Source organism: Maylandia zebra, linkage group LG4, assembly GCF_041146795.1.
Source record: "Maylandia zebra isolate NMK-2024a linkage group LG4, Mzebra_GT3a, whole genome shotgun sequence".
Taxonomy (NCBI): Eukaryota; Metazoa; Chordata; class Actinopteri; order Cichliformes; family Cichlidae; genus Maylandia; species Maylandia zebra.
The window spans coordinates 7,341,390-7,352,485 of NC_135170.1; the positions used below are offsets into that span (position 1 = coordinate 7,341,390).

At 40.2% G+C, this 11,096-nt stretch overlaps 1 protein-coding gene across 1 annotated transcript; it reads right to left on the reverse strand.

Moving 5' to 3' along the window:
• Positions 1-413: 413 nt before the first annotated feature.
• Positions 414-9,538, reverse strand: aldh3b1 (aldehyde dehydrogenase 3 family, member B1). The gene is made up of 11 exons (XM_004568608.5): positions 9,254-9,538; positions 7,791-7,961; positions 7,358-7,468; positions 6,712-6,832; positions 6,194-6,279; positions 6,000-6,081; positions 5,368-5,760; positions 2,763-2,929; positions 2,573-2,672; positions 2,290-2,491; positions 414-1,885 (listed from the first exon to the last, which is right to left on the reverse strand). Exons 2-10 carry the CDS (start codon positions 7,950-7,952, stop codon positions 2,307-2,309), a joined length of 1,407 nt encoding a protein of 468 aa, XP_004568665.1. The 5' UTR covers positions 7,953-7,961; positions 9,254-9,538; the 3' UTR covers positions 414-1,885; positions 2,290-2,306.
• Positions 9,539-11,096: the final 1,558 nt, after the last annotated feature.

Genomic DNA, 11,096 nt, shown 5'->3' on the forward strand with positions numbered 1-11,096 from the left:
AAATGTGCTACTTCTTGATCCAGTAGTGTACTGTTAAGTTTTCAGCTGGAGGTTAAAGGCTGTGTTTGAAACTATTTTTATTTTTTATTAATTTTGTCACACCATGAAGCAAAGTTACATTATTCACATTACTTCACGAAAAACAGTGACAGAAACCATCTGGCTAAAACTGTACGGTTGTTAAAACGGCAACACTGTAACAAAATTACACATAACTATGCAGCACAGGAACAGGAAAACGGACACAGTTGACATTTAAGATGCGCGGCCATTTAACGCCACAGCATGTCGTCTATAACAACTGCAGATGTAAACTTACCACACAGTATCATCTTTTATTTCCATTAAGAAGTTAGAGAAAAATTCATGTGTGCACAATAACACAACCAACCTCTAAATAAAAAAAATCTACATGAAATAATACAAGTTTTATCAGTTGATAGGTCAAAGAGGCAATTTTAGGAAGCATATGAAAATAAAGTGTAATAATTACTCCTATTATCATAATTATGCTTAACATGTAACACCAAGTGTGTCATATTTGATAAATGAGCTTTTATGAGATGTCAGTGTACTTTTGGTTTCCCAACCAAAAAAGTAAATAAATAGGACAATGCATTTTTAAGCAATGAGTTGCACAAGTGTAGCAAAGATGAGACATTTCACCGTCATGAAAATGAAACCAGCATATGCTAACAAATGCTAATTAGTATTTGTTTTTAATGTCAGAAGATTGAATAAACAATAACAAAATATATAATTTCCTGGCAAATATAATATGGTTTCGACTTACAGGAGAAAGATACTCATGAGCATTATTGGTTTAAAGTTGCTAAAATTACTTGTATAGCTGCATTACTAACACAATAAGTTTGAAGTCGGCACCTTGTTAATCAAGCTAGCTAACGTTAGCTAAACGTTGCACCGCTAAACGTGATAGCTTCTGGCTACAAAAAGACCAACATGCTAACATTTTAGGCAGGCAATTATCAGGAGGCATCATTGTCTCAATCACTAGTTGTAAGTCTTACTGAAGATTATATTCACTTTAATAATGTTCCCTATTTGAAGAGTATTATTAGATATGCTCATTGTCAATGCAATGATATTAGTCAGTGTACAGTATTACAATTCTGATACATTTCTAACATACCGACACTCAGCAAACATCATTTTGAACAAAAATAAGTCACTTTTAGAAAACATTCAGAAAAAGCTCTATCAAATAAACATAGCCAACACCGATTTGGTCACCGATTTCTCCCTTCATAATATAAAGATTATGAGAGAGAATTTTACTTTTCTTAAAAAGCTTTTTTCTTTTTTTTTAAGGCTGTTCGACACAGTTTTTTAAAACATTAACCTGACATGTCAGATGTTATTCAAAACTGTTAGAAAGGCAGGAACTTTTCAAAAAGTACTTGGCACATGACTTCAAGAACCTCAGTCTGGTACAGTCTAACAGGCCAAGTTAAACCACAGGATTAATACAGCACAGTTTGTAGAGGTAGGACAACAAAGAGGGGGAAAAAGGCAACAGGAAGCATCTTTGATTACTCGCTTTTAAAGCTAGTAAGTCCGTAATGCAGTTAATATTTCAGCAGATAGTTTGTGCAGAAAATGAGCACTTTGGGAAAAGCTCTTTCAAAAGGAAATAATCATATGTTTATCATATGCATCATCACTCCTAAGACATGCCCGATACTGCCACAGGTATAATAATCCAGTGAGGTAAATAAAACATCGTCTTTGTTGGGTAACAAAATAAATTCAAAAGAGCTATTTCTTTATCTGCTTCAACACTAAAATGATTTATTTGAATGCAACTTTATTCATTTTTTGAATGACACTTGACAACATGCAGCGCTCAGTCCAGATGGGGGATCTGTAAAAATAACAGAAATATTATGAGCATAACAGAGTCATGAACCTTAATAAGAAACTTGTCTATTTAGAGCCAATATTAACAAAAATGAGTTATTTAATAAAACAGCATAAAAGTAAGTAAGATGACATAATTTTTGTTATTTACATCCAACTACATCTTAGCAGACCGGTGGATGCAGAAAATATAATCGAGGCTCGAGCGACTCCTTCATGGATAAGTCAAACCACAATGAATTTTAATGTTATTCTAAATAACTAAGACACTCAAAGCAACTTCTTAAACATCTATACTGTTATTAAGTAAGATACGAATGCCTTAACATCTAAATAAACTTAATTACTAAGGCTTATTACAAAATCCTTAATGTGAACTGTTACTCATCATCTCTCGCTCTCACTCACACTCTTCTTGCCGGTCATCACATGATTGAGCAGCTCTTGGGTGAGGTGGTCCAGCGCAGCCAGCTCAACTTTTCATCACTATACGGTGGGTAGCGCAGGGCGTTAAGTTTTTCCAAAGCCCAACCACGCAGCATGACTGCTCGCTGGTGACTGAACGCCTCAAAGCCCCAGTGACCATGGTAGTGACCAAATCCACTGTTTCCTGGATGGCAGAGTGAACACTGGTTACGCATATGACTGCATCTCTTACATCTCTTTCTCAGCAGGCCAGCCTGACACATACCTACACCTCCAAAGGGCAGGCCTGGCAGGGCCATGTGCACAATTCCATCATTAGAGCAGAATCCTCCACTGCTTGAATTTTCCAGCACCTTCTTCACCACCTTAAAGAAATAATGACAATATTAGCTAAAAGACTAAATGTTATAAATGTTACAGCAGAAAGTGGAGGCTGCAGAGTTCTGTGTTCTTACAGAGGATTCATCTGAGAAAACATAGAAGGCCAGAGGCTTCTCTTTTGTTTTGGTTAATTTGATGCTTTCCTCCAGAGACTCAATCGTGAGGATCGGCAGGATGGGGCCAAAGATCTCCTCCTCCATTAGAGCATCATCTTCAGCTACATCCACCACTACCGTTGGAGCTATGGAAAGATGAGGACAAAATATTCTTTCATATATGCATTTTTTTCAGTCAAGGAAATTCAGACTCAAGCTACTTTATAGAAACGTGTGACAAAAAAAAAGGATACAAGGAATGAGGTGAGATGACCTGTAAAGGATGTAGTCAAAAGAGGAATAACATAATGATCTCACTGACAAAAATAATGAAGTGTGTTACCCATGTGACCTGGTTTCTGTTAGTAACTTGGGTACAAAAATACACATGAATCCATTTGTTTGGTTTTTGTTTGCGCTTTTCCCCCTTTCACTCAGATTTTTCTAACATTTTTATATGTAGTTAATGTTTGAGTCTTTACTAAGCTAACGACAATGCAGTTTAAAAATAATCTTGTTTTATTGCCCAACTCTGCTCTGATCTGCTGGTTGTTGTTTGTTCCATGTTACCAGCAGGAAAGTTGTAGAACGCCCTCTGGTGGACAAACTTTGCAAAAATCAACATGCATAACTTGGTTGAAGGGTGTTTCTCTTGTCTCTTCTTTACTTTTTACATTCTCATTTAATCACTCATCACACCAATGAATCTCCAAATAGCTAATGTCAGCCAATATATCAGCCTCATCAATACACTGGTCACACTCTAATATAAAGACTGCTTTAAGAAAAAGTGAGACTATTTAAACACTAGTATTCACTGTGCCATCCAAGTCATTTAATTCAGGTGTTCCAATCATTTCATGGCAAGGTGGATAAAATCAAGCAGTTTTACTGCATTTGTGAAAGAATGGGTCGCTCTCATGAGCTCAGGGAATTGCAGTGTGTTACTGTGATAGGATGCCACCTTTGCAACAAGTCCACTCATGAAATTTCCTCACTATTAAAAATATTCCACAGTCAGCTGTTGCATTATAACCAAGTAAGAGCGATTAGGATCGACAGTAAGTCGGCCACAAAGTGGTAGGCCATATAAAATAACAACTGAGGTGCATAGTGCACAGAGGTCACCACGTTTCTGCAGAGCCAACCGTTACAGAGCCCCAAACTTCATGTGGTGTTCACCACCCTGCCACTGGACTCTAACACAGTGGAGATTTGTTCTCTGGAGAGACCAATCACACTTCTCTGTCGCTAGAATGGTACTGGTCTGATTGCACTGTGCCAAGTGTAAAGTTTGGTGGAGGGGGAATTATGGTGTAGTGTTTTTCAGAAGTTGGATTCAGTCCCTTAGTTCTAGTGAAAGGAACTCTTAACGTTTCAGCAGAGCAAGATATTTTGAACAATTTCACACTCCCAATTTTGTGGGAACCGTTTTGGGATGGCCCCTTCCTGTTACAACATCACTAACAGTGCATAAAGCAATTTCCATAAAGATATGGATGAGTCAGTTTGGTGTCTAAGAACTGCCAGAGTCCTGACCTCAACCCAAAAGAACACCTTTGAGGAGAATTATGTAGAGCAGAGACTGCGAGTCAGGCCTTCTCATGCAACATCAGTCTCTGACCTCACAAATGTGCTTCTGAGAGAATAGTCAAAAGTTCCCAGAAACACACTGCTAAACTTGTGGAAGTTAGATCTGAAAAGGTTAGGCTGATGTCATTTTCAACCATCCATCCATTCGCGGAAGGTATTTTCAGCCATATGGATTGAAATTGGGATGTCACTCAAGTTCATATGCATGTGAAAGCAGACAAGCAAATAATTCTGGCAATATAGTACAGGTCTCAAAGCTGAAAGGCAATTTCTTTTTCTTTTTTAAAAGCGGTGCAAGGCTAACTCTGGGCTGGGAGAGCAACTTTCCCTACATCAATGGTCAAGAAGACTGTTAATTTCCTCTTTTTGTTTTTCCTTGAAACATTAAGTAAAAGTGTGATCTAAACACAGATCAGCCACAACAATGAACAAAAACTAGGAAAAAGTAATGTTCTGTGGAGAAATCCTGGGTTCTGACATTGATGTTTATTTAGTTTGACTTGTACCACCTACCTAAACATTTTTGTAGACCCAACACACCTTGCCATGGTAATGGCACTCCCCAATGGCAGCAGTCTCCCCCAGTAGGACAATGTGTCCCATCACACCAGAGAAACTGTTCAAGACCGGTTCAACATGACAAAGAATTTAAGTGTTGACTTGGCCTCCTCACTTTCCAGATCCAAATCCAACTGTGCAACAATGGGAAAGACTGGAACAAGCCCGCTCCACAGGCCCTACCCTGCAACCGCCAGGACCCAAGGGACTGGCTACCAATGTCCCGATACCAGACAGAGATTACTTGTCCACGCCTCAACGGGTCAGAGCTGGTGGAAAGAGAGGACCTACACAATATTAGGCAGGTATTCTTAATGTTGTGGCCGACTGGTGTAACATTTTTTGCATTGTTTATTTAAAAGTAAATGTATACCAGCTAATATACGGTCTTATACCAAACACCAAATCCTCCTTAAAATACTTTTTAACCCACCTATGTACCTATCCTTCTCGTCGTGCTCTCCTCCCACAACGACCTTGCCCTTGGTCCTGTTGAGCAGTCCCATCAGACGAGTCCAGTGTTTAGGTGTTACAATGCGTGACATATCGGGGCTCTTCTGAATGTCACTGCCGTAGAAGTCCTCCAGGACCTGGCGCAACGCAGGCACAAGGGCATCACAAGTGGCTTTCGAGCACAGAACATAATCCGGTGCCACACAGCTCTGGCCAGCATTGAAAAACTTGGACCACACCAAGCGGTGAGCAGCAGCAGTGGCATTCACCCGACCATATATTAAGCAGGGGCACTTGCCTCCCAGCTCCAAGGTCACTGGGGTCAGGTGGACTGCAGCAGCCTGGAGGACAACGCGTGCCACAGCCTGAGAACCTAACAAAGACGGGTGAAGACTCAGTTCCCAGAACAGAAAAGGATAATCTACATTTCAGTCTTACTAAGCCAACCAGGGAAAAGAGGAGAGAATTGTGTGTCACTTTACTATTGACATGCTGTATTAGACAGTTCATAATTAACTCATAATCATCTAAACCTCTAAACAGTACAGTGAAGCTTTGGCTATGTAAAATTCCTGACATCTGATGCATACCTGTGTGCTCTGAGGTTTTTACCTGTGTAGAAAATGTGGTCAAATCGATTCTTCAGAAGGGCTTGGGTCTCCTTTGCTCCACCGCGAACAACTGCATAACAGTCCTGTCAACAGTCATATCGTCACTGTCACGTTCACTGTGCCCATCTCTATTCATAACAATTGTGAAAAACTCATTTGTCTGTTACTTCTGGTTGATATTATCAGTTATTTCACCTTAGACAGATATTTGGGGATGAGCTCCGTTATCAGATTGTCTGTGGCGGCGCTGACTTCGGAGGGCTTGATGACCACACAGTTTCCTAATCAAAGACATCAACAACAGGCAGCATGTAAAGGCACGTGAAGTCTATAAAATCATTCAAGGTGGACTCTAGGACTCGTTGCCATATTTGCAAATTCTGTCAGCTCACTTTAAAACTTTCGCTCTTACTTTTAGAAATATTACCAAGTTGAGTTCCACTGTGTCTATGAACTGTTAGTCATCCCTTTATTTCATCACATTTGAATTATTGAACTTCAAAACATCCCTAAGACGTCTGCAGATTGTTCAGCGCGCTCCTGTGAGGTATTCACATGTCACACCACCACGCCCCTCCCAGTTACATTTTTCCTGAGCTAGCATTAAATCTCTGAAGTCACCTCACTCAAGGTACCTGTGATTACATTATTGTCATCAATTTTAATGTTGCCTTCAGGATTTAGTTTTGCTAAAAGCGTGTTTGTGGAACTACCTGCAGCAATGGCTCCAATCAAGGGTACGATGAGAAGTTGCATGGGGTAGTTCCATGGCCCGATGATCAACACAACTCCTAAAGGTTCCCTCCGTACAAAACATTCATCAAGCTTTGTGGCCTGAACAACAGAAAACATTACAAAATAAATTATGCAGCAAGAAAAGGCTTTTCAAAATGCAGGACATGCATAGATATATGAAGATATTCTGGATTGCTGTCAGTAAATGCTAGACATATACATTTTATAAATTTAACATTAAAAACAGTCTGAAAACTATATGTGCCAATGAGGCACTGGCCATAAATTTCATCTTGCAAAAAATAGAAAGCGCAGCACACGTCGTATTTCAGTCTGTGCTCTTTGTTTAACAGTGATTTCCTAATAAATACGTTCAGAGTGGAGTTGCTACATTCATTCTCATCATTCTGCAGTGGTGAATTTCCTTTGGCACTGCCTGAAATCTCTCTGGGAGGTGCCAGGGATTTCTCTCTGCAGGAAAAAGACTGCGAGGACACAAGAGGTTCAACTTGTTTGACATGAGGAGTATTACTTGGGCCATGAAAACAGTTGTGTAACGTTTCCTTTTTTGTTTTATTTGGTCGCACACACACTATTAATAAGTCTTTTTTTTTTTAAACTTACCAAGTTTTTGCTCACATACTCCGGCTGCATCCAGCTTGTGAGGTTACTGAGGGCGCAATGGAGCTCGTTCATCACTATTTCAACCTCAGACAGGATAGCCTCAAATTTTGGCTATTGTGCAACGACAGCAACAACAGCAAGACAATTAGTGCTTATTTAAGAACAGCAGACAACAATGAATAATCTACTAATAAAACCATTGGATTTATCGATTAAATTCACTAAACTATTCTCACTTTAATGTTTTTTAAAGGAGATGTTAACCACTTCCGTACAGTTGTATTACGGGCTTTAAAACAAATTGTCATGATTGCAAAATCATCATGACAGCAAGACAAACAAAAGCCTGAGGCTTTAGTTGCGTAATTATGTGTTGGAGAATTACAGTCATGTGTTCATGCTTTGTGTGGAACACGTGAGCACAGTCCTGTACCTTTGTGAGGTCTTTGTGCAGCGCATTTACAATCTGCTCCTCGTTGTCTTTGATCATGGACATTAGGTTGGTCAGCTGTGTCCTGCGAAACTTCTCCGGTATTGTAACACGCGATTCAAACGCTGTGCGCAGCCTTTCCAAAACCTGACTCTGGCTCTCCATTTTTTCAAGCTTCACAAAAAGAAAAGAAAGAAAAGAAGGATTGTTTTCCCTAGAAGCTGTAACGGGCAGATACTTTGTGAAAGGTGGACATTAACTTCTCACATCTTCAACTCAGTGCACGTCGATTACTTATTCCTACTCAGAAATGTTAAACGTCATGAGAAACGTTACAAAAACTGTATTAGGTAAATGATGAATTATACCAAATGTATGTGTATAAAATCTGCATTTTAAAAAGCAAACCACTGCACAGCTCTTTACATACCGCTCCTGTCAGTCTTCTGATGGAATAGTTGGCAACGATATTTCAATTTGTGTAATTACTCTGACAGCGTTTGCATGGTCACTGTTGTGACAGCCTGTAATAACGGCAGATGACTCATTTGAAAAAGGGATTATGGAACCCGGTGAGTAACGTGAGCTGCACATTTCCTCATCCCAGTAAGTCTAGTTTGGAAAACGCCGAACAAGACCAGCGAGTCTGAGAAATTACTGCCACACACAGCTTTTAAATCCACTATTTATGGATTTCGCAACATTTCACAGGGGCAGTAGCGGTTTTTGATAGGGGCGACACAGGCGGTGGGGGGGGGGGGGGGGGGGGGGCATCGTGGTGGGGGGCGCCATCAGGGGCATGGGGGAAAAAAATAAATAAAAAAAATTGCTGGTACTCATGCTGCCCCGACATCATGCCAGCGCATATTGGGAACGGCATAGGCACCAATCAGTTTTCTATCGCCCATTTGCTGGGAGTAAGGGCGCCCTTCGTTTGCAAGGTGCGCCAGAGGGAGTGTTCGCCCAGGGCGCAAAAACAGCTAGGACCGCCACTGCACAGCGGATATATCAAATATTTGTGTGGCGAAATGACCGGAACACTGATTTTGCGGAATGGGGAAGAAATACTAACTGTGACATTTCCAACGGACATTCGCACGCTACTGTAGACAATGGCACGCGGACGTTAACTGATAAGTGCAGTCAAACAGCACAGAAACGATGAATTATCAAACAAATTGTTTTTAACATAATTATTACAGCCTGGCAGATTTCCCACGCGGGATTTGGATGCCTATAAGTGCATTCGTACGCTAGCTGTTTGTGGTTAGGGCGAAAAAAGCTTTATCGTGGGAAGTAATTCCCGGGAGAGATGAACAATAGGTTCCAGTGTAACCATTTCTTTCAGTGTGGGAGTCAGGATTTTCTCACGATGGTTTAAACTGCTCTAACATTCATTTGCGTGAAGTAGCTAGCATTTTGCAAACAGCAGAAATAAAGCGAAGATATTGCTGTGTTTAGCCTACCTGCTACTGGGCTTATCGTCTGTCCAACTGGCAGACCTGCGAGCAGACACCGTGCCGACAAAATGCTGAAGACCGTTGACGTTTCCGGGCTTCACTCCTTTTTTCGGAAGTACAGACACCGGGTTTCTTTGGGAGGGGAAACACTTTTGGTCGAGCTAGAAAAACTAGCCTTAAAACTTGTCAAGCGGCAAAGGTGGCTGTTTTTAGTATACATTTCCGTGTGCGAAGCATTGACTGTAAGCGAGTTAAGTGTCGCAGTTATTTGGCTCAGTGGTCCCCGCGGAGGGTTACATTTGACGTTTTTACGGGTACAGCAGTTATTCCTGTTTTAGCGTGAATAAGACAAACTCCCGTTTAAACCTTATTTACCAAAGCCAGCCTTATGTGCCCCAGGGACGGAAAAATAAAGCTGTCCACTTTTATACTTTCACACATTTTTCATTGTCTAAACCAGGGGTCTGCAACCTTTTACACACAAAGAGCCACTTGGACCCTGTTTCCACGCAAAAGAAAACACTGGGAGCCGCAAATACTTTTTGAAATCTAAAATGAAGATAACACTGTATATATTGTTTTTTTTTTTTCACCTTTATGCTTTGTGTGAACAACTAAAGGAAGTAAGCAAAGTTTATTTATTAAGCGCTTTTCACAGACAGGCAGTCACAAAGCGCTGTACACAAATATTAAAATAAACAATACAATCAATAGCCATTATACACAATGTAAAAGATCAAATGTACATAATGTAAAGAATATAAAATATGTAGATCAACAAAAGGCTTGTTTGAACAGAAAAGTTTTTAACTGCTTTTTAAAATAATCCACAGAGCAACTAAGGTGTGTTGCTTATGAAATCCATGAAGTGCTACAGAGAAAATTACATTTTATTTATGTAATTAACACATTTTGAACTCTTAAAGAAATATAACAAAAGGAAAGACACCCAGCTGAACTAAAATAATCCATGTAGTAAACAAAAACTGTTGTGAGCCGCCACCCTTATATCGCCTTTGGGCTTTTGGAGCCTTGACCTGACTTTTAAAAAGTAATTGGAAAAAAAAGCACTATGCTGCTAAAAAAAAACAGCACCCGCAATCACGCCTCGCCACCTTAAAGTCTGTGCTCTCTCTGCTGTTGCGTTGTCGGGCTGTGAGCTGAAAAGCTACAGCCGGCTGTGTGCGTACAGCAACCGCGTGTGAAAAGTGGTCAATAAAGAGATGCTGAAAAGCGTGTTCATGCAAACATTGTCAGGTCTGCCGTGATATGTTTACAATAAGACTTATGGTCCCGAACCTCTGCGCACAGCGTCTGCAAATCGGGGCTTTCATCTTTACGCAGGACTGTAAGCTTTCATCTGTGAGGCGTGAGCGGTGTTTGTTTTTAACATAGTTCACGGTGGAGAAGTTACTGACATAATGTGGATCCGAAGATCCATAACTGGCCTATCTGGGTTTGAAAGTCGATAAATGCACGGCGTTTCGGCGGGTATACCGGCTTCCGCGAGTGTGACGCTTATTTTGAGCGATGAAAAAATAAGATATAATTTTATTTTTATATTTCAAAATCACAATAATCTTCCAATTTAGAACTACAAGTTTAAAAAAAGAACTAAACACAAATAAAATACACTTCAGCTAAATACTTCTAATTTCTTTTCCCAAACCACCCGGAGCCGCAGTATAAGGACTAAAGAGCCGCAGGTTTCCGTCCCCTGGTCTAAACAAACAATGACGCTATTTTGACAATTAGTGTATTGTGACTAACATCTTAGACAAGAGGATTTTTTTTAGTCTGCTTTAAATAACAAACTGACAACTGTGGATTTGTAGCCATCTTTCATAAG